The sequence below is a fragment of the Lepidochelys kempii genome, chromosome 5 (assembly GCF_965140285.1).
Source record: "Lepidochelys kempii isolate rLepKem1 chromosome 5, rLepKem1.hap1, whole genome shotgun sequence".
Taxonomy (NCBI): Eukaryota; Metazoa; Chordata; order Testudines; family Cheloniidae; genus Lepidochelys; species Lepidochelys kempii.
The window spans coordinates 92580133-92604669 of NC_136384.1; the positions used below are offsets into that span (position 1 = coordinate 92580133).

The window sequence follows — 24537 nt, forward strand, 5'->3', positions numbered from 1 at the left end:
TAAGGCACACGCAGCTATGTACGGTGTTTTTCAGTCCTGGCATAGTGTATGGGAAACAGCAGAGACACTTACTTCAGCCTGGCCTTTTAAAAAGAAAATGGCAAACAAAAACAGCTTGCTTCAGTCAGGGATAAAAGGAACATTTCTTAACTCTCAAATTCTCCTGCATACCAAGTCAGCAGGGTCGTCACTTTCCAAGTGTCTCCTTCCTGCCTGAATCTGGGCCCAGGAGCTTCCTGACCCTGCCTGAGTGGAGATGGGAGAGAGTGCAAGTTCCTCCAGTCAGCATGGATTCACCAAGGGAAGGTCATGCCTGACCAATCTAATCGCCTTCTATGATGAGATTACTGGTTCTGTGGATGAAGGGAAAGCAGTGGATGTATTGTTTCTTGACTTTAGCAAAGCTTTTGACACGGTCTCCCACAGTATTCTTGTCAGCCAGTTAAAGTAATATGGGCTGGATGAATGCACTATAAGGTGGGTAGAAAGCTGGCTAGATTGTCGGGCTCAACGGGTAGTGCTCAATGGCTCCATGTCTAGTTGGCAGCCGGTGTCAAGTGGAGTGCCCCAGGGGTCGGTCCTGAGGCCGGTTTTGTTCAATATCTTCATAAATGATCTGGAGGATGGTGTGGATTGCACTCTCAGCAAATTTGCGGATGATACTAAACTGGGAGGAGTGGTAGATACGCTAGAGGGCAGGGATAGGATACAGAGGGACCTAGACAAATTGGAGGATTGGGCCAAAAGAAATCTGATGGGGTTCGATGAGGATAAGTGCAGGGTCCTGCACTTAGGACGGAAGAACCCAATGCACAGCTACAGACTAGGGACCGAATGGCTAGGCAGCAGTTCTGCGGAAAAGGACCTAGGGGTGACAGTGGACGAGAAGCTGGATATGAGTCAGCAGTGTACCCTTGTTGCCAAGAAGGCCAATGGCATTTTGGGATGCATAAGTAGGGGCATAGCGAGCAGATCAAGGGACGTGATCGTCCCCCTCTATTCGACATTGGTGAGGCCTCATCTGGAGTACTGTGTCCAGTTTTGGGCCCCACACTACAAGAAGGATGTGGATAAATTGGAGAGAGTCCAGCGAAGGGCAACAAAAATGATTAGGGGTCTGGAACACATGACTTATGAGGAGAGGCTGAGGGAACTGGGATTGTTTAGTCTGCAGAAGAGAAGAATGAGGGGGGATTTGATAGCTGCTTTCAACTACCTGAGAGGTGATTCCAGAGAGGATGGTTCTAGACTATTCTCAGTGGTAGAAGAGGACAGGACAAGGAGTAATGGTCTCAAGTTGCAGTGGGGGAGGTTTAGATTGGATATTAGGAAAAGCTTTTTCACTAGGAGGGTGGTGAAACACTGGAATGCGTTACCTAGGGAGGTGGTAGAATCTCCTTCCTTAGAGGTTTTTAAGGTCAGGCTGGACAAAGCCCTGGCTGGGATGATTTAACTGGGAATTGGTCCTGCTTTGAGCAGGGGGTTGGACTAGATGACCTCCTGAGGTCCCTTCCAACCCTGCTATTCTATGATTCCTTATATCCCTACTCTAATGAGCTCCTTGTTAATCCCTTCCCTACTCACTTAGCATGGGTTATGTAGATCCTACTGCAAACTCTTTAGAATATATATCTGTAGTTTCCTCAATAATCGCCTACTTCCCACCAAGAAATTCTCTAAAATGCATTATTCCAGTGCAAGGTGAACAACATTTTATCGCGTGTAATCCAAGCTGTTTTGTAGATTTGGCGGGGGGGGGGGGATTAAATAAGTGCTAGTACATTTTCCAGTAAGTTTGTGACGGTCATTCTTTTTAAACACCCTAGTTAAAAACTGCTTTTCTGGTTTTTAAATTTATTCCAGTCTTAATTTTTTTCTCCAACTTTCTCTGCCCTAGGATGAAATGTGGTGTGGGATATGTCAGGGAGGAGGAATGGGTTTCTTTTTGAGGCAGTTAGGGATGGGCTTTAAAATCAGCTTAACATAACTATGGAGCAGTGCTTGCCACCCAGAATACTGCCATTAATACTGATGCTTAACAGCCCTAAATTGTGAGTTGCACACATTCAGAAATGTGTTTTTTAGAGGCATTTGTCTTTCATTCTCAATTGTACATAAGCAACCCACTGCACCACTAATTACAGCTGAATTTAGCTGTTTCTTCAGGCAGTCACCAGTTTGTTTCTAAATTAAATTACCGTACCACCCCATTAACAAGTACTGTAAATTACCTTGAGCTTGTTCTGCATGTTGGTACCATTACAATAGCTATGACAGACAATACTACAGACATTGTAGGCAGTGAAAAAGCCCCTTTCTCTTGGTATTTTTTTACATTGCTTAGCGCCCCTATACAACTTTTAAAGGTTGATTTTGAGCTAGCATGTACGAGGCCCCACAGGGTTGATCATGCTTTGTGAAGTTGAACAGTGCACTTGCTGACCAACTGTTGCTGCAGAACAAATCTCATTTTAATGTGGAGATTTTTCACGTACATGAAAAATCTCAGTGGAAAGGCTGCTTCAAAAGTGACAAATGAGTATCAACCCATCCATACATCGGTTAAAACAGCTGCCTCAGTGGCTCAGCTCAATGTTGTTGCAATTACTAGTTAAGTGCCCTGGTCCATCTACTGCTGAGATCCGAGTCCAAGATATTTGTATAGGTATGAGTCCATCTTGCAGGACTGAAAATCTCTCCCAACCTCATACTGTTTGTTCTTCCAAAGAAGACAATAATTTACTAAAGTTAGCTATTATTACCCTGTCCCCCGTGGGCTGTGAAGAGACCAAAACATGTCCATAATCACCCATTGTGCATTGTATGATCCTAATAGCGACACCATTCAATTGTATTCTTTGTCCTTTCCCATTTTTGTTTTTGATCAGGTTTCCAGTTCTTGCTGGAAAAGGATAGGAACTTTTATGCTGATATGGGTTGAGATTGTAAAATTTAGTATATGCAGCAGCTGTAAAGACTATACTACGTATCCAGTTCATTAATGGGATTAGCAAATATAGGTTTTAGATTCTGAATGGTCTCTCTCCTTATTTCACAAACATGAACATCTCCTTTGGAATAGAGGAGGAAAAAAATAAGGTCTAAATCACTGCTGGGGACTGATCAGTGGCGCTATTTTGCTTGAATGGATCTCTTTGGAATGCTGCTTGTATCATGCCAAATAGAGACAATAAATAGCAATTCTTACTCTATTATTAGAACACCATTTGTGTATATAATTGTGCCGTACTCTCTCTATATACTATGGTTATACTGTAACACAATGGAGTTGTTTTTTCTACCTTTGAGGTGCCCCCTATAAACTAGCTTTTACTGGAAAATGAAAATATTGTGTGTCAATTTATCACAGCCTCTTAATTTTAAGTATGTGCTGTACTGTACATCACGTTAACTGCTGACCTCTGCTTTTCCTTTTCAGCACTGGCTTGAGCCCAACAAGTCCATCTCCAAGCAAATGAAATGTAAGTGCTAACAGCCCACTTTATGTCTTGGTACCCTGTTTTGAAATGCCCATGAGTTGTGTTGTGTTTCTCTGCAGTCATATACAGTGTGTTTTGTTTGTTTCCTGGTGCTCTTGCTGAAGCCCTGTGAACTCTATACTCTCCTCACTACTTCTGATATTGTACAGCACTTACCATCAAGGCCCTTCATTATGACTACAGACTTTCTGGGTTAAGACTAAAACCAGATGCCTGGCAACATCTCTGGAGTGATTCAGTGCATCCTTCCCTCATGAAAAGAACTGAGTGCTCTGGCTCTGTTGTGCACCCAGTCCTTTTCAGACTATAGAAACAAGACACAGTGGCAATCAAACTGGAGTCTTCTGCCTTGTGGCAATGCAGAGTGTGAAGGCTGGTTCACCCTGAAAAGTTACGTAAGCATAGGATGTCTCTCGGATATGAAAAATCCACCTCCTCCCCACAAGAGACTTAGTTAAAATTGAACTAACCCCTTGTGTAAACATCACTAGGTCAGCAAAAGAATTATTCCATCGACCTAGCTACCACCTCTCGGGGAGGTGGATTACCTGCAGTGACGGGAGTACTCCCTCCCATTGCTGTAAGTAAGTGTCTACACCGAAATTCTACAGCGGTGCAGCTGCATTGCTGCATCTGTACTGCTTTAGTGTTTTATGTGTAGACACAGCCCTGTACCATCGGTTCAGTCCACTAATCTCAAATGCTAGATCGTTTCAGTGGGCTGCTAAATACCAGGAACAGTCAAGCAGAAAATTACAACACATGACATTTGGCTATCAATTAATTTAAGGGTAGTCTTATTTTAAATTTTTATTTTTTTATTTTTCTCCCTCCCCTCCCCTGTCCCCCCTTCCTTCCCCACCCCAGAAGGGAGAGAGAAGGAGTGAGGTGGGAGAGAAAAGGAGAGTGACATAGAATCGTAGGACTGGAAGGGGCCTTGAGAGGTCATCTAGTCCAGTCCCCTGCAATTGTGGCAGGACTAACTATTATCTAGACCATTCCTGACAGGTGTTTGTCTAGCCTGTTCTTTAAAATCTCCAATGATGGAAATTCCGCAACCTTCCTAGGCAATTTATTCCAGTGCTTAACCACCCTGACAGGAAGTTCTTCCTAATGTCCAATCTAAACCTCCCTTGCTGCAATTTAAGCCTATTGCTTCTTGTCCTACCCTCAGAGGTTAAGGAGAATATTTTTTCTCCCTCTTCCTCATAACAACCTTTTATGTACTTGAAAACTATTCTGTCCCCTCTCAATCTTCTCTTCTACAATCAAAACAAACCCAATTTTTTCAATCTTCTCTCATAGATCATGTTTTCTAGACTTTTAATCATTTTTGTTGCTCTTCTCTGGACTTTCTCCAATTTGTCCATATCTTGCCTGAAATATGGCGCCCAGAATTGGACACAGTACTCCAGATAGAAGCCTAATCTGTGCAGAGTAGAGCAGAAAACTTACTTCTCATGTCTTGCTTACAACAATCCTGGCGATAATACATCCCAGAATGATGCTTGCTTTTTTTTGCAATGGCGTTACACTGCTCACTCATATTTAACTGGACGTTTTGGTTTCTATTCACTAGGAATTAATCAAAGATTTCTAAAAAGTTAGACTAAATCTTTTCACATTTGTCTGAGGTTCCTGTTTTCCAAAATCTTGCCCGCTCCTAAGCGGTCAGGTCAGCCAAGTTGCTTTGGAAATGTTATGGCCTGGATTATTTTTTCATAAATGGACCAATAACAAAGTCTTGTTCAGAAGCAAAACTACTTTGATTGTCAATGATTTCCTTCCAGGAGCCTAGGAGAGTGTTTGCTTCATAGTCTATGGAGACTTGAAATCAGTCATTGGGGTCTGCTGCTTGATTTACTAAAGAGTGTTGTCAACCTGCTTTATTTATGACTGGAGGGAGAATTTTGCCCACATAATCTTTTTTATGGCATAATCTTTTTGAAAAAAACATGAATGCTTCAGTATAGAGTTTGATTCCACTGGGTGGCAGAGTTCACATTACTTATATATGAGGCCATTTCATTATTTTAAAATGTGGTGAGACTGAAGAGGTGAAATTTAATGTTTGCTTTTATCTACTATGCAAAAAAAAAAAAAGGGTAATTCGTAAACAAATGTATTGATTGGAAGATAGAGCATCCTTCAAGAACCTCCAGCTGCCAGAAGTTGGGGCTGGACGACAGGGAATGGATCACTCAAAATTGCTCTGTTCTCACAGCAGGGACCTGCAAGTTTATTTGTCAAAGGCCATACACACCTAAGTCATCGTACCAATGATAACTAATAGGCACTTTTAAAAAATACCCAAAATGAATGTTCATTTTATCCAGCAAAAAGCAAAAATATCTAATATATCTCAGAGGTTCAGATTCAAAAGCCGTTTTTATAACTTAAGAGTATTCACTAATAAATAAATACATTAAAAAATAAAATCATGATTCCAGGTGGGCCAAAGGAAAACCTGAGATCAGTAGAGGATGAGGAGTATGAAAACAAGAACGAGGAAGTGATTGGTAAACAGACCAAATAGTTCAGCCTTCAGTTAAAAACTTCTGTGTGGGGGACTGGAGAAGGGGTAGGAGAGGGATGGTAGAGAGTATTTTACATGGAGTGTATTAGATAGGGACTTTATGTAAAAGGTTAGGAATAATAGTAAGCATAATGCAGAGAATTCAGAAAACAGTGATACGCTGTCATGGGGGACATTGGTTCCCTTACGGTGCAAAAATAGGCTGTTCTTACTACTAATGATTTAAAATGTTCTAAACGTAATTGACCAGTGAGATTTAGACAGGATTACGAAGCTCTTGGTTAGATAGAGCAAAAGTAGAGAAAAGCATGGAAAAAACCCATTTGTGTCTGTAACCAGACTGTTTACTTGATCTCAGCTGGCATATGCGGAGATTTAATTTTCCTCCAGCACAGTACCAAGCTTTCTATATATTGTATTCACAGAGAGTGCAGCATTGACGAGCAGACAGGAATGGATGGGAATAGTTTTCTTATGCATATTTTATCAGGGACTAGATTTCTTGGTGTTGAATAATACATAAAACAATTCAAACATAATCCCTATATTTAGTCATGTTACAAAGCTATCGTATTTCAGCAGCCATACATTCAATAGGTCATAATAATTCTTGTAAGAAAGTTTTAAGGTACACTGGATAAGTTATATTGATTTTTTTATATATGATGCTCTGCAATTTCCTCCTCTTTAACTATGGTAAGAGTGTTGTTTATATTTAGTAAGAATACCTGGAAGTGGAGAGGAATCTCTGCTCTATTTTGTCATGTAGTAATACATTAGCCTGCTTTGGGACAGCACAGTATGAGTGCTGCCACAGCATCCAGTCTTTCTCCGAGCACTTTACTTTTAGTTTTCTACCTTCATTAGTAAGTTCAGTGCATCAGAACATTTGGTGCACAAGTTCTAAGTATACCCCCTGGCCATTTTTACTGCCCTTAGTTCTGCCTGTGAAAGGAAACATACTGTATTAGGCTCTCAAGGGTCTCCCATTTGTTGAACTACTGCCAGTTTCACTTTTTACTGGTCAAAAATCTGTCCAGGGCTAGCAATCAATAGATTTGTCCTGCACACTTCAGACTTCTTGTCAGTGGGATCAACTTGCACTAATGTATTATTAGAAAATTCACAAAGGTGCCCTTTTGGTAAGTAGGGTAGATGTCTTTGTAGAACTAGGAATTACATTTTTTTCTCTTCTGTACACATCTGTCCTTGGGGTGAATTTGCTATATTAAGAGTCATAAAGACAAAGCAACACTCCCTCCTCTCTCCTCCCAAAATGTTGATCTATAAAGTTTCCTTCTCCCTCCATCACCCTCAAGATTCTTGAGGCAAATTCTGCCCTTGGTTATGCCAGAATGGTTCCCTCAACAGCAGTGCTGAGTGTATTCAAGGGTGCAATTTGTCCACCCCTTTTTTTAAAAAAAGTAAATTGTGTGTATACTACGTACTGTAGCCATTCTGTAAACTTGGCTCATTGGGGAGAAACATTCAGTCCAATGGGGTCTAGTTCCCGACTGGCCTTTATAATTGTTATGGAAGGAAATGATATGATAAAAGGAATAAAATCTGTGAAGATCAGTTCTGTGGCTTGATTGGTAACACATTGCTCTACGATGCACAAAATCAGAGTTCGTATAAGCTTCAGCAGCCTGGCTCCTAGGATGAGCTGGGATGATATTCTTGGCACGAGGCCATTGCAATTTGTTAATCTCTCACCACCTCCACTCCTAATGACATTGCTATCTGGGAGTAGTGTAATTTGTTTGCTATGCTAGCCAAAAGGGTTCAGGCAGCAGCGTCCTCCGAACATCCGCACCTGATGCTCCCGAGAAGAGGTGAAGTTAGGTAGTCCAGAATGAAGAGAGATGCAGAAATTAGACCTGTTCAGAACTTCATAACAAAATATTAAATCAAGCAAAGCTCACCTGACTTTCATTGTTGCAGTGAAACCTAAACCAAAGGCCAGGTTTGTCTAAGGCAGTGGTTCCCAAACTTTAACAACCAGTGAATCCCTTTCACTAAAATGTCAAGTCTTGTGAACCCCATCCTAAAAATGAATATTTCCAGGGATTTTCTCCTTTACCCGAGTATAAATTATAAAAGCAGTGATCTTGGAAATACAAAATTTGTTTTGATGCCATGCTTATTACACACTATTATTAATTATTATTTATCATTACAGTATTTTTACTGCATTATGAAAACAGCAACACTCTTCCAAGATCTCACTTTCATAGCTTGTATCACTTTGAATAATCCTGTTCTAAGACGAGGCTCCTGTGTTTCATCAAGGATTATCAGATGTGAAACAGCGTGAAGGTATTTAAGAAGCCAACTCAGAGTTCCTCCTGCACAAGCATTCAAGTCTTGAGCAAACACCACGCGTTACAACAAAGCTTAAACTTGTTCTTCATAATAATTTTAAAAACAATACTAGCTTCCTATTTAATTTTAAAAACAGCAAAAAATATCCACCTCCCTTTCCATTTCTTATAAGGAGTCTTGAAGTTTAAAGCTCGTCAGTGTGATAGATATGCTTGCTTTGATCTGCTTAGCTCTTGGAAGTCCAGGGGCTCCAGGCTCCTGGCACCATGCTGCCCAGGGTCCCTATGGACAACTGTCTGCCATTAGGGAATTTTTTCCTGAGAACCCCCTGTAACATTTCATGAACCAAGAGGGGTTCACGAACCCCAGTTTGGGAACCACTGGTCTAAGGGTACATTTACATTGCAATTAAACCCCGCAGCTGGCCTATGCCACCCGAATGGGGCTTGGGCTGGAAGGGGCTGTTTAATTGCAGTGTAGATGTTTGGGCTCAGGCTGGAGCCTGGGCTCTATGACCCTGCAGGGTTGGGGGTCCACGAGCTCGGGCTGCAGCCTGAGCCCAAACATGTACGCCACAATTAAACAGCCCCTTAGCCTGAGCCCCATGAACCCAAGTCAGCTGGCATGGGCCAGCTATGGGTGTCTAAATAAAGTGTAGACATACCCTAAGTGTTCTGAGTTTTAAAAACTGTCTGAAACTTGATTTTAATTGAGTTTGGTTCTGACTTTTCTGCAGCCTATTAGAAACAGACACTGAGAGAAAAATTCACTATATGTGACTCCATGCAAAGCAAAGTGGGTAGAAAGGGTTTGCATGAATCCCTGTTTAAGTAGTTTTGTTAAATCCTATATTCCTTCCCATATGATCCCTTCCCTTTAACAAAGTCTTGTTAAAATACTTTGAATCATTAGGTTTGTCAACAGGCTGTGCTCTCTTCCTACCTGTGTTGTACAGTAATTGAGGAAGAACCTGTGATATGGAATTTATGGTGCATTTGGTATCCCTCTCTCCCCCTCCCCCAAAACAAAAACCAAAAATCCCCACCACATACAGACTAGCATCCTCTCAGGCTCACTTACAGGTGTTCAGGAAGTGGATTGCATAAACATTTGATGTACTTGCCAAGAGGGGAAGCAGAATAGTGGCATATCCTCAGGGCTCTCCAGAGATTTTTCTGCAGAGCTGATGAACAATAGAAAATATTTAGATACTAGATTTTTTTTTTTAAAAGCCTGATAACTTTTAAGGTTAACACTGCCCAGGCAACATGGAACATCACTGAGGTAGGCAGAAAGTTTTCTGCATACTTGCACTCTCAGAAATACAGAAATAGCTTAAACATCTGCTTTTGGACTTCAGTGACTGCCTCTCTTCCATGTTGTTGGTTGAAAGTAACAGTGTTATTGGGGATATATATGGAGCCCTGTCGCTCTGTCCTCATGCAAAGGCAGTTTGTTTAAGAAATCCTACCAGTTGGCATACCTCTCTACTTGCCACCCATCCATCTGAAGTTTCTGGATTATTTTTTACACCTGCTTTTCACGAGTTTTTGTTTCAAGAAGATTTTTCTGATATAAATAGCTGTTCTCCAGAATAGGGTTGCTTTTGATGATGATGACTCTGTGAACAAAGTGACGGAAGAAGTGAGTGTATAGTTTTTCTTAGGCATATCATTCTCCTGAAATTGTCTAGTCAACTCTTTGCCTTGTATTTGAAGAGCAGAGCTGTTCAGGTGGGTTTGCTTTGAAACATTTATGAGACAGATACTCGTACACCAGTGTGTGTAGTGAAAGGACACAAGGCCCTCATTAGTCTAGAAATCATTGTTGATGCCTAGTTTCAACTAAGAACTTCTTACAATTAAGTGTTGCTTTCTGCAACTGGGTATCAATACAAACATTACAATTAATTGCCTGGAAACATGCCATGTAATGTGTAAAGTTCCTTCACATGGAATTTGTCTTGATTTACTGCAGCTGACCGTTTCAATGTAGGATATAATTCAAGTGGGTTTTATTCCATTTACTTCCTTCACCTCCCGAGTTCTGTTAGTATATAAACTGGTGAATTAATAACCTAATTGTGAGGAAGTTGCAGCCAATGCAATTCTCTTTCCTACAATCCTTTGAAATAATTATAGTTATGAATATATTTAAGCAATATGGCAAAGCCTCACAGGAGGAAATCATGACGAAGCCTTAGGGCATTTTTTCTACAGCAGCTGGTTCTTATCTGACAGATAAAGGACTTCTCTGACAGAAAAGCCTTATAGCTATTATAAACCCAATTATATTCTCCTTGGGGTTTTATTTTTGTTTGTTTTTTTGGTGGAGAAATTTTCTTTTGAAAATGAAGTTCTGTTTTATTTGTCACCGTTTCCACTTTTAATGTCTGAGTGATTGGTTGAACGTAATTTTGTTTTAGGAAAGTGACTGGCAAGCTTGATAATCATGTTTCCCCTGAACCAGTAGTGTTCGTTGCTGTTCTTGTGGTCATGCCTGCTGTCATCAAATGTATAGGAATGTGTGAGAGAGATGATTATTTTTTCTTGCTGTTGATTTCAGTGCTGTAATATGCACAAAATGAGGACTTTACTTGCTGTTCACTTACGATGAAAAGATTGTTTACTAGGATTCCATTAGGCTTATGATTATTTTAAAAGTAAAATGGGGGAAAGAACTCGTATGAGTTCCCCCACCCCCATGTTGGTTGATCTACCTCATTTATCAATGGTGGGGGGGGGAAAGGAGAGTACTGTACCTAATAACCTTCAATTCAAAAGAAATATAGGATATCTTGTAGTCACTTTCCTGGGTTTGGATAGATAGGGTCTGTCAAGGTTCCTTCCCCACTCTGAACTCTAGGGTACAGATGTGGGGACCTGCATGAAAGACCCCCCTAAGCTTATTTTTACAAGCTTAGGTTAAAAACTTTCCCAAGGTACAAACTTTGCCTTGTCCTTGAACTGTATGCTGCCACCACCAAGCATGTTAAATAAAGAACAGGGAAAGAGCCCACTTGGAGACGTCTTCCCCCAAAATATCCCGCCAAGCTCCACACCCCCTTTCCTGGGGAAGGCTTGATAAAAATCCTCACCAATTTGTACAGGGGAACACAGACCCAAACCCTTGGATCTTAAGAACAATGAAAAATCAATCGGGTTCTTAAAAGAAGAATTTTAATTAAAGAAAAGATAAAAGAATCACCTCTGTAAAATCAGGATGGTAAATACCTTACAGGGTAATCAGATTCAAAACATAGAGAATCCCTCTAGGCAAAACCTTAAGTTACAAAAAGACACAAAAACAGGAATATACATTCCATCCAGCACAGAGTATTTTACTAGCCATTAAACAAAAGGAAATCTAACACATTTCTAACTAGATTACTTACTAACTAACAGAAGTTCTGAGACTGCATTCCTGATCTGTTCCCGGTAAAAGCATCCCACAGACAGACAAACCCTTTGTTTTCTCCCCCCCCCTCCAGATTTGAAAGTACCTTGTCTCCTCATTGGTCATTTTGGTCATGTGCTAGCGAGGTTATCTTAGCTTCTTAACCCTTTACAGGTGAAAGGGTTTTGCCTCTGGCCAGGAGGGATTTTATAGCACTGTATACAGAAAGGTGGTTACCCTTCCCTTTATTTTTATGACAGGGCCACATTTGTTCTGAACAACACTGTAATTAGGATCATAGGACAGAACTTGTTAGTGATGTTGTCATCTTTCTTTTCAAAATGTCCATGAAATGTCACATGCTAAGGGGAAAAATATTGAAGATTTTGGGCTAGATTCATGATCCACGTCTGCCTATGGGCTACTCTGCAGCCCAAAATAGCCACAGCACAAGGCACTATACCTATGGTTACTCTTCATCCAAGACCCAATGCTGGCCCAATGCTGTTCTTGCTCCTGGGGAATTCTCCCTGGGGCTGTTATGGCTCTTTTATGTCGCCGCACATCGCCAGAATGGGGGCCAGAATTTGACCTTTCTTTATCTCTTTAGGTGTGTTTTTCCCTGTGTGAAAAACAATGGCTTGAACCAAAGCCCCCACTGAAACCCATGGGAGTCTTTTCATTGACTTCAGTGGTCTTTGGATCAGGCCCACTATGCGTTAGGGCCCTGCACTAGCCTATAGCATGTACTAGCTCTTTATGTGGTGATTTCATACATGGCTAGCTCTGAATCTGACAGCAGCTCTTTTCATTTCTGGGGGGGAGGGGTTTCACTTGACCTTCCACTTTGCCCCCTCACAGCGCACCTGATGAGTATACAGTAAACCTCCAGAAGTTTACTCCCTTCTCTGTTTTACTGCTGGATTGCAATTGTATTTGAAAGATGTTGGCATTGTGTTTGATAACAAGGAACCAGATCCAAAGTCCACAGAAGGCAAAGCCAATGTGAGTCTTTCTTTAGACTTCAATTGGCTTTGGGTCAGGCCTATGATCAATTAGCTTCAGTATTCAAACACTGACCATGGCATAGTCACTGTATTGTACATTGTGCAGAAACAGAAATATACAGAGAAAAGATAGAAAACTCTGTGCCATTGTGAGTTGAACCAAACTCATTGCTTTGTCTCCATTTACTTATTTATTCTCTTCTCCACTAACACCTTCTACTTGTGTCTTTTCCCTTTCTTTCTTTTTGTCTTTTATTGCACTCATATTTTTCTTTTTTTTGCACTCCTCCCAATGTTTCTTTTGACTATTTATTTATTTTTATTTTTATTTTTAAAAGTGCAATATACATTCTGTAGTGGTTAGCCATATATACAAATATGAAATCTTGTAAAACATATTCCTCCTAAAAACAAGTATAACAACCACCACCTTAAAAAAATACAAACAAACAAAAAACAAATAAACCTAAAAATCCAACCATAACAAAGAAGGAAACAAATGTTTGTTTCCTATCACTTCCGTACATGATATGAAAGTGACTTCACAATTCACAAGGCATTATAACTAGCACATGAGTTAATAAGTCTGGGAAGCTGCTATATATATGTATCCAGATATCGAATAAGTCTAACGGGAGCTTTGTGAGGGACTTCTCCAGGTGAAGGAGAAGCGGTTATGTGACCCTTGGGGTAAGTTTGTTGTCTGTTGTGTGTGTTTGTGTTGTGGTGTGCTTGCTGCTGGACTGAAATATACTGTGTGGTCTGTTTGTTTGGGGGACTGTGTGGGTGCTGAGCCTAGCGGCCTGCTAGGCAAGGCTGAGAGCTTCTTAACGAGGCTTTGATCCCTAAGCCCTTTAGCACCCAGCAACCTTTAACTAGAGGGCGGGGCTACTCAGGAAGACCGGGGCTTTAAAAAGCCCGCCGCTAAGCAACCAGAGGAGCTAGGGGACAGGAGCGGCTAACGGGAGTTTTGTGAGGGAGTTTACAATGGGAGTGTGAGGAGGGGCTACATACACTTAACATTCCTTAAACTTCTTTAAACTTAAGCCAAGAAACACCACCTGATAAAAACAGCAACAAAGGAACCAGCTGCAGGAGTAAAAAGAGAATGCACGCAGATGTCCAGCAACAAAGTGGGGGTGACCCAGTTTATTACACCCAATGCAGCATTTATGATTACCTGCCCTGTGGGCAGGTGGCATATGTGTGCATTCGGTGCAAGGAGCTCCTGGCCCTCAGAGACCAAGTACAGGCTTTGGAGACCAGGGTGCCTGAGCTGGAGGAGCTAAGGGAGACAGAGAAGTACACAGATGAGACTTTCCGGGACACAGTAGAACAATCCCATCCCTGGTCTGACAGCCTCTGTGCTGTTGAGGAGGATGAAAGTCTCAGGGAAGGAGAACATCCATCTGGAGCAGAGGGAAACGATCCCATAGATTGGACCCTCCTCCTAGATGATGATGTGGTATCCTCTCGCACTGAGGATATCTCTCTGGGGGAGGGAACTCCATAGGAAGAGACAGGTATTAGTAATGGGTGATTTGATCATTAGAAACATAGATTGCTGGGTTTGTGATGACCGGGAGAACCACATGGTGACTTGCCTGCCTGGTGCGAAGGTTGCGGATCTCTCGAGACCTCTAGATAGACTTACGTGTAGTGCTGGGGAGCAGCCAGTGGTCATGGTACATGCAGGTACCAATGACAGAGGGAAGGATAGGAGAGAGGTCCTGGAGGCCAAATTTAGGCTGCTAGGTAAGAGATTGAAATCCAGGACCTCCATGGTAGCATTCTCTGAGATGCTCCCAGTTCCACGTGCAGGGCCAGTTACACAGGCAGAACTGCAGGGTCTCAATGCATGGATGAGACGATGGTGTACGGAGGAGGGGTTTAGATTTATTAGGAACTGGGGGAATTTTTGAGAAAGGGGGAGCCTATTCAGGAAGGATGGGCTCCACCTAAACCAAAATGGAAACAGATTGCTGGCACTTAACATTAAAAAGGTTGTAGAGCAGTTTTAAAACTAAGAGCTGGGGGAAAGCGGACAGGTGCGGAGGAGTACGTGGTTTGGACAGAGGCATCCCTTAGGGGAGGATCTAGTAATGGAGATTCTCCATGACCTAGTAAGGAGGAGAGGATGGAAGATAAAATACAGGTAGGATCTGATGAGAAACAGTCAAATGAAAAATGTCTTATTCAATTACATCATGTAATGGGAGACCGCTAAAAAGTGACAAGTTTTTAAACTGCTTATATACCAATTCTAGACGTCTAAATAATAAGATGGGTGAACTAGAGTGACTTGTATTGAATGAGGTTATTGATCTAATAAGCATCACAGAAACTTGGTGGAATGAGAATAATCAATGGAACACAGTAATACCAGGATACAAAATATATTGTAGGACAGAACAGTCGTGCTGGTGGGAGAATGGCACTATATGTGAAAGAAAGCATAAATCAAATGAAGTAAAAATCTTAAATGAACCAAACTGTACCATAGAATCTCTATGGACAGTATTTCCATGCTCAAATAATAAGAATATAGCAGTAGGGATATACTACCGACCACCTGACCAGGATAGCGATAGTGACTGTGAAATGCTCAGGGAGATCAGAGAGGCTATTAAAGTAAAAAAACTCAGTAATAATGGGGAATTTCAACTATCCCCATATTGACTGGGTATATATCACCTCAGCAAGGGATGCAGAGAGAGCTTCTTGGAGCAGGTAGTCCTGGAACCAACAAGAGGAGAGGCAATTCTTGATTTAGTCCTACGTGGAGCACAGGATCAGGTCCAAGAGGTTGAATATAGCTGGACCGCTTGGTAATAGTGACCATAATATAATTAAATTCAACATCCCTGTGGTGGTGGTGAAAACACCCCAGTGGCCCAACGCTGTAGCATTCAATTTCAGAAAGGGGAACGACACAAAAATGAGGTGGTTAGTTAAACAGAAATCAAAAGGTACAGCATCAAAAGTAAAATCCCTGCAAGCTGCATGGGAACTTTTTAAAGACACCATAATAGAGGCTCAACTTAAATGTATACACCAAATTAAAAAACATAGTAAGAGAACCAAAAAAGAGCCACCATAGCTAAACAGTAAAAGAAGCAGTGAGAGGCAAAAAAGCATCCTTTAGAAAGTGGAAGTTAAATCCTAGTGAGGAAAATAGAAAGGAGCATAAACTCTGGCAAATGAAGTGTAAAAATATAATTAGGAAGGCCAAAAAAGAACTTGAAGAACAGCTAGCCAAAGACTCCAAAAGTAATAGCAATTTTTTTAAAGTATATCAGAAGCAGGAAGCCTGCTAAACAACCAGTGGGGCCACTGGATGATCGAGATGCTAAACAAGCACTCAAGGATGATAAGGCCATTGTGGAGAAACTAAATGAATTCTTTGTATTGGTCTTCACGGCTGAGGTTGTGAGGGGGATTTCCAAACCCGAGCCATTCTTTTTTTAGATGACAAATCTGAGGAACTGTCCCAGATTAAGGTGGTGTTAGAGGAGGTTTTGGAACAAATTAATAAATTAAACAGTAATAAGTCACCAGGATCAGATGGTATTCGTCCAAGAGTTCTGAAGGAACTCAAATGTGAAATTGCAGGACTACTAACTGTAGTCTGTAACCTATCATTTAAATCCGATTCTGTACCAAATGACTGGGCGAATGTGACACCAATTTTTAAAAAGGGCTCCAGAGGTGACCCTGGCAATTACAGGCTGGTAAACCTGACTTCAGTACCGGGCAAACTGGTTGAAACTATAATAAAGAACAAAATTGTCAAATACATAGATGAAAATAATTTGTTGGGGAATAGTCAACATGATCTTTGTAAAGGGAAATCATGCCTCGCCAATCTACTAGAAATTGTTGAGGGGGTCAACAAGCATGTGGGCCAAGGGGATCCAGTGGATATAGTGTTCTTAGATGTTCAGAAAGCCTTTGACAAGGTCCCTAACCAAAGGCTCTTAAGCAAAGTAAGCAGTGATGGGATAAGTGGAAGGTTCTCTCATGGACTGGTAACGTTAAAAGATAGGAAACAAAGGGTAGGAATAAATAGTCAGTTTTCAGAACGAGGAGACATAAATAGTGGTGTCCCCCAGAGGTCTGTACTGGGCCCAGTCCGATTCAACATATTCATAAATGATCTGGAAAAAGGGGTAAACATTGAGGTGGCAAAATTTGCAGATGATATAAAACTACTCAAGATAGTTAAGTCCCAGCAGACTGTGAAGTGCTACAGAAGGATCTCTCAAAACTGGGTGACTGGGCAACAAAATGGCAGATGAAATTCAGTGTTGATAAATGCAAAGTAATGCTCATTGGAAAACATAATATCAACTATACATGTAAAATGTTGAGGTCTAAATTAGCGGTTACCGCTCAAGAAAGAGATCTTGGCATCAATGTAGACAGATCTCTGAAAACATACACTCAATGTGCAGCAGCAGTCAAAAAAGCAAACAGAATGTAATCTGAATGGTAATCAGAATGGTAATCATTAAGAAAGGAATAGATAATAAGACATAAAATATCATATTGCGTCTATAAATCCATGGTGCGCCCACATCTTGAATATTGCTGCAGATGCGGTCGCCCCATCTCAAAAACGATGTATTGGAATTGGAATACAATTGGAATTGGAGTTGAGAAAACATGATTAGGGGTATGGAACGGCTGCCATATGAGGAGAGAGTAATAAAACTGGGACTTTTTGAGCGTGGAAAAGAGACGACTAAGGAGGGCTATGATAGCGGTCTATAAAATTGTGACTGGTGTGGAGAAAGTAAATAAGCGTTTACTCCTTCTCATAAGACAAGAACTAGGGGCCACCAAATGAAATTAATAGGCAACAGGTTTAAATGGGCGACGGGATGGATCACTCGATTACCTGTTCCGTTCATTCCCTCTGGGGCACCTGGCATTGGCCACTGTCAGAAGACAGGATACTGGGCTAGATGGACCTTTGGTCTGACCCAGTATGGGCATTCTTATGTTCTGATTTATGGGATCATATTCACTCAAATGTCTATATGTCTTACATCCATTCCAACTTTTTTTTTTCCTCCTTGGTAATTTCTCTTTGCCTGTTTTGTCTGTTTTCTCTTATTTCTTTTAAAACTCTTCTCTTTCCCAAGCTGATTAGGCATTCAGAAAAAGCAATGCTCCCAGGCATATTAGGGAGGTTAGTGTTGATACGTGCCAGCATGAATATTCATTAAAATTAAAGGCCTGTGGTAGCCATGGAAAAAAAAAAGGTGTTCATATTGGTAAGTGTACAAAGAATTGAGTTGTTGAGAGGAAAGTGCAGTCTCTGTGCTCATTCCATCACTTGTCTCTCTTCTGGCAAAGCTGTGGTGGTGGTTTATAGAATATTGACATTTGTCCACAAATGTCCGCTTTCCTAATAAACAGTATTTTCTTATAAAATAAGGTTAATTTTTATTTAAATCTAAAAACTGAAATGTATTAGGGCTGTCGATTAATTGCAGTTAAGTCACGTGATTAACTCAAATAGATTAATCTCGATTAAAAAAAATTTATCGCAATTAATCACACTGTTAAATTTCAATTGGTATTCTATTGTTTGTAAAATATTTTTGGATGTTTTTCTACATTTTCAAATATATCTATTTCAATTACAACACAGAATGCAAATTGTACAGTGCTCACTCTATATTTTGCAAATATTTGCACTGTAAAAATGATAAACAAAAGAAATAGTATTTTTCAATTCACCTCATACAAGTACTGAAGTACAAGCTCTTTATCATGAAAGTGCAACTTACAAATGTAGTTTTTTTGTTACATAACTGCACTCAAAAACAAAACAATGTAAAACTTTAGAGCCTACAACTGCACTCAGTCCTACTTCGTGTTCAGCCAATCTCTAAGAGAAACAAATTTGTTTACATTTACGGGAGATAATGCTGCCCACTTCTTAATTCCAGTGTCAACTGAAAGTGAGAACAGGCGTTCGCATGGCAGTGTTCTAGCTGGCATTGCAAGATATTTACGTGCCAGATGCACTAAAGATTTGTATACCTCTTCATGCTTCGGCTGTCATTCCAGAAGACATGTTTCCATGCTGATGACACTCATTTAAAAAAATGCATTAATTAAACTTGTGACTGAACTCCTTGGGGGAGAATTATGTGTCTCCTGCTCTGTTTTACCTGCATTCTGCCATATATTTCATGTTATAGCAGTCTCGGATGATGACCGAGAACATGTTTGTTTGAAGAACGCTTTCACTGCAAATTTGACAAAATGCAAAGAAGATACCAATGTGAAATGTCTATAGATAGCTACAGCATTCAACCCCAGCTAAAGAATCTGGAGTGCCTTCCAAAATCTGAGAGGAATAAGGTGTGGCACATGCTTTCAGAAGTCTTAAAAGAGCAACACTGATGTGGAAACTACAGAACCCAAACCACCAAAAAAGAAAATCAACCTTCTGCTCGTGGCATCTGATTCAGATGATGAAAATGAACATGTGGTGGTCTGCACTGCTTTGGATCGTTATTGAGCCGAACCAGTCATCAGCATGGATGCATGTCCTCTGTAATGGTGGTTGAAGCATCAAGGGACATATGAATCTTTAGTGCATCTGGCATCTTAATATCTTGCGACATGCAAACTCCTGTTCTCACTTTCAGATGACATTGTAAATGAGAAGCAGGCAGCATTATCTTCTGCAAATGTAAACAAACTTCTTTGTCTGAGCGATTGGCTGAACAAGAAGTAGGACTGAGTGGACTTGTAGGCTCTAAAGTTTTACATTTGTTTTATTTTTGAATGCTGGTTTTTTGTACATAATTCTATATTTGTAAGTTGCACTTTCATGATAAAGAGATTGCACTATAGTACTTGTATTAGGTGAATTGAAAAATACTATTTCTTTTGTATTTTACAGTGCAAATATTAAATCAAAAATAAATATAAAGTAAGCACTGTACCCTCTGTATTGTGTGTTGTAATTGAAATCAATATATTTGAAAATGTAGGAAACATCCCAAAATATTTAAATGGTATTCTATTATTGTTTAACAGCATGATTACTTTTTTATCTATTATATATAGGCTGTCAAACAATTAAAAAATTAATCTGTGGTGATTCCTCCTAACTGAATAGATCATGGTCTCTTACTTTCACATTAGTACTGCTCTGCGCTCATGGTTCTCTCACCCTAGCATGATTACTATATATTAGGGCTCCCGGGGCTGCAGTTACACTTAAGTGCTCACTGGAAACTACATTATTGGAATAGAACTACAGAATCTCCCTGCTGCCATGTTAAGGCATGAAGTAAGAAAGTGTAATGCTGTGTTCATTAATATACGCGCGCTCTCTCTCTCGTGTGCTGTCTTCCTCTCAAAAATGTGTGTGTGTATAATAGGCAAACACTAAAATGACAGCTGAAATATCAGATCAGTGAAATAGATATAGATTATGTTACTGTAATTTTACTGGAGTAATTAAGCACTGCATATATCCTCTTTGGAAAGGTTAAAACATTAAACTTAATCAAACCCCACTGCTGATACAGTACTTCAGTTTGAGATCTGATTATCTGAAAGTGATGATGATCTCTAATTACAAAACTGTTGGTTCAGATACAGGTAAGTTGTTTGCAGACACAAATGAAATTCAGTGAATGGCTTGTTCCATTTTGTAATCTAGGCATTACCATCACCAGGAAAAACAGTTATACAGGATGTATTTGCACTTCACTGCAACAAGAGAGGAGTTTAAAGCTTCTGATTTACTATGTTAATTGACATGAAAAACAACTACATTTTTTTCCACTGCATGTGTTGAGCAATAAATACTGTGAGGCGCAAAACTATGTAATTGATTTGCGTAGTTTGGCTGGATCCTGCATATGCTTTGGACTTTCCTGTAATATGTTCCATAGAATATTTTTATTTTTTGTTTTTGTTTGGTGTGCTGCCTGATGTTGCAGAGCAAATCATCTCACAGGCTATTTGGTAAGACTGTTGAAAGCTTCTCCTGGAGTGTGATTGAGGTGATGTTCTTTGCTGCTGTTCTCATGCTTTTTTTTTTTTTTAATAATGTTTCAGCTCATCCACCATATACCATGTGCTTTAGAGTGAAATTCTACCCACATGAACCCTTGAAGATTAAAGAAGAGCTCACCAGGTATTTTTTCTGTCTGTGCATTTAATGTAAATCTTTACCAAGTCAAGAAATCATACATTTAGTTGCAGGATTGGTCTCCCTTGGTTCACAACAAAATGTAAAGTCACATATGCTGTGCTAAACATTTGAGCTGTTGCTAGCATTTATTTAACATATATTTATCTTTCACTTTTCCAAGCACTCTTTGGGAGCTTAACTGATTAACATAAACGAGCGGTGACAGAGTGTGGGTTCCAACGGAATGCACCATAGATTGAGGCAGTGGTTAGAATAGGAGACTTGGAATTAGGATTTATTCTTGGCTCTGCCACTGACTAGCAGTGTGGCCTTGGGTAAGTTTGCCTCAGATTCCTCATCTTAAAATAAGAAGGATAATACCACTGTGGTAGAAAAGCTTAATTCAGTAATGACCCTGATGCTTCAAATATAAACATGAGTAGTCCCACTGAATTTACTGACGTGTACATGTTTGCAGGACTAGGTACATTGTTTTTGTAAAGAACTTGGAGACCTTCCTTAGGAAGGTGCTATAGAATTGCTGCATACTTTTATTATTATTACTCAGCTGATTATACTTTCAGTTGTGAAGCATGCATGCACTCCTGTAGAGCACAGCAGGTATGGAGGTCGAGGGCTGAATTTTTTTCCAGTAAATTTTTTGAAGATGCCTGTGGCAGCAGAACAGTCATGTTCGATGGATGGGGGATAAGGCTTGCTATCTATCTTTTATTTATTTTATTTATTTAAAGTAGCCCTCACTTGTTTAACACATGTGTTCTGTTGCCATGGATATTTTCAAAAAATGTACTGGAAAAAAATTGAGTCTGGTAGTGGCCCTCTTGACCTCTGCACCAGTTTTGTTTTTCAGGAGTGCGTGTATGCCTCACAACTGGGAGTGCAATGAAATAAGTCCTATGTTGTGGAAATTCTCAAAGCACTTCAATAGCATTGTCCCCAATCCTGCAGATTCTTATACAAGTGACTATCTTGATGTGTCGGAATGGTCCCAGTACTACTGAATATTGTACTGAAAGATGGAGCTTGCATTCTGCTAAATGCTGTTTTTCTGTATATGTATGTATTTATACAACCGACATTAGAATGGTGTTCATATTACATTTATTTTCCTTTGATAAATATTAGAACTAAGTGGTTTACTGGATAGGGAACAGGCCTGTGAGTTAGGATATTTGGGATAATCATCAGTATCTTTCCTTGGACAAATCTCTGTGTGTGTGTGTCTGTGTAAACTTGGTGTAACCCCGGGCCATGCAACAAACTTGCTGCAAGGCTTCTTTAATTAATCTTTGTAAAATATTTTGAGGTCATATAATGAAAGTTTTTGTATACGTGCAAAGTCATTGTGGATAGTTCTCTGAAATCATCCCCTCAATGTGCAGCGGCAGTCAAAAAAGCGAACAGAATGTTGGGAATCATCAAGAAAAGGATGATTTTTTTTTAAAGATTTTTAAGAAAGGGATCGATAATAAGACAGAAAATATCATGTTGCCTCTATAAATCTATGGTACACCCACAGCTTGAATACTGCATGCCGATGTGGTTGCCCCACCTCAAAAAAGATATTGGAATTGGAAAAGGTTCAGAAAAGGGCAACAAAATTGATTAGGGGTATAGAACGGCTTCCGTATGAGGAGAGAGTAATAAGACTGGGACTTTTCAGCTTGGAAAAGAGATGGCTAAGGGGGAGATACGATGGTATCATGAGTGGTATAGAGAAAGTAAATAAGGAAGTGTTATTTACTACTTCTCATAATACAAGAACAAGGGGGCACCAAATGAAAATAATGGGTAGCAGGTTTAAAACAAACAAAGTTTTTTTTCACGCAACATACTGTCAACCTCTGGAACTCCTTGCCAGAGGGTGTTGTGAAGGCCAATACTATAACGGGGTTCAAAAGGGAGCTAGATAGATTCATGGAAGATAAGTCCATCAGTGGCTATTAGCCAGAATGGGCAGGAAAAGTGTCCCTAGCCTCTGTTTGCCAGAAGCTGGGATTGGGTGACAGGGCATGGATCACTTGATGGAAACCTGTCTGTTCATTCCCTTAAGGGCACCGGCCTTTGGCCACTGTCAGAGGACAGGATACTGGCTTGAGACTTTTGGTCTGACCCAGTATGGCCATTCTTATGTTATCCGTATAAATTATTACACAGAATGCATTCTTTTAACGTGTATTATAGGTATAAAACAGCTATGGTATATAAGTAATGCTACTCGATTTATTTTGCTATTTATAAAACTTTTGAATTGATCAAAGCCTTCTCTTGTTTTTATGTTGCTTTCTTTTAGGAACTATGCACTGTACAGGGCCTAGAGAGGCAAAATAGCATAGCTGTAGGCTTTTTGGGAGGGATTCTGGATTAATTTAAAAAAAGTTGTCATTTTAAAATCACATTGCTGTCCAAATTTTTTTTAACTACCATTTTTATAAGTATCAATTAATATAACTATAAATTGAAAGACGCTAAAGGCAACATACTCTAATTTTAGCCACAAAGCTAAGAAGCAATACTATAGGAAAATTAATTTTCTTTTTCATTTTAACTTTTTCATTTGACAGCATTTTATGTACAGTCCGTTTCACTCGTTCCCCTATATTGTCATTTTGGCAGGTTTTTTTGTTGCTTGTATGGGTCTTTCACGTAGAGACAGGGAATAGGAAACATTTCTAAAAAAAGGAAAATGTAACTGTATAATCACATAGGCTCTGAGAGTTTGCTGCAGCAGCTAAAACAGGAGGCAGTGTGTGGGATTACAAATGGGAGGTAAAACCCCCTCTATAAACTAAATTAAGTTAATTCATTTTCTTCTATCAAAATGACCATGGATTTAAAAAGATATAAAAGGTGTCAGTATTTAGCAGTGTGCAAACGGTTATTTCCTCTTGGCCCTGGCTTCCTTTTTCAGTAGGACACCTCCACACACACATTGTACCTTTCCTCGCTGATGAGTTACATCTCCTGCCCTGCATGTTTTCAGATACTTCACTGGGAAAAAAATTAAGGACATTCTGGGACCTTGACCTCTGCACCAGTTGTGCTCCATAGGAGTGTACCTCTCTCCTGAAAAGTGGTGGAGTCAGCATGATAGTATGCTGCACTCCTGATTGCACCTGGAGTCTGCAAAGATCAAAGCACTTCACTGAAGTTATTCTCACGCATATTCAAGCAAGATAAATGTATCTTCCTTAAATATGGAAACAGAGACACAGCAAGGTGACGTAGCTTGCCCAAGGCCATACATGAAGTCAGTGGAAGACTCAGGAATAAAATCTGGTCTCTGTTCTCCTAATCTCCTGTTCTAATTGCTAGGCCCAAAAGCAAGCCAGTTTATAGGCATAGATTACAGCTATATGACAAGGAAAAAATGGGTGAGGTCCCATAGTGCAGAGGCGGATTAGGGGTTTGTGGGGCCCTGAGCCAGAGCAAGTGGGGGCCCTTCCTCACCCCTTCTGCCTGCAGTCCCCCAGTGCTCCTGCTGCAGAGCAGAGTCTTGCCCTGCCCCGCCTGCCCGGCACTCCTGCTGGGGGGGGGGCAGGGTCAGGGTGCAGGGGCTTCCCTGCAGGAGTGCGGCAAACC

At 40.3% G+C, this 24537-nt stretch overlaps 1 protein-coding gene across 2 annotated transcripts in view; it reads left to right on the forward strand.

The window, feature by feature from the left end:
- Positions 1 to 24537, forward strand: part of FRMD3 (FERM domain containing 3) — a 222264-nt gene that overhangs the window by 102842 nt on the left and 94885 nt on the right. For both annotated transcript variants that reach the window (XM_073345076.2, XM_073345077.2), the window contains 2 exons: positions 3440 to 3482; positions 20859 to 20937. In XM_073345076.2, the coding sequence (XP_073201177.1) occupies positions 3440 to 3482; positions 20859 to 20937 (122 nt within the window). The remainder of the gene's footprint in view (positions 1 to 3439; positions 3483 to 20858; positions 20938 to 24537) is intronic.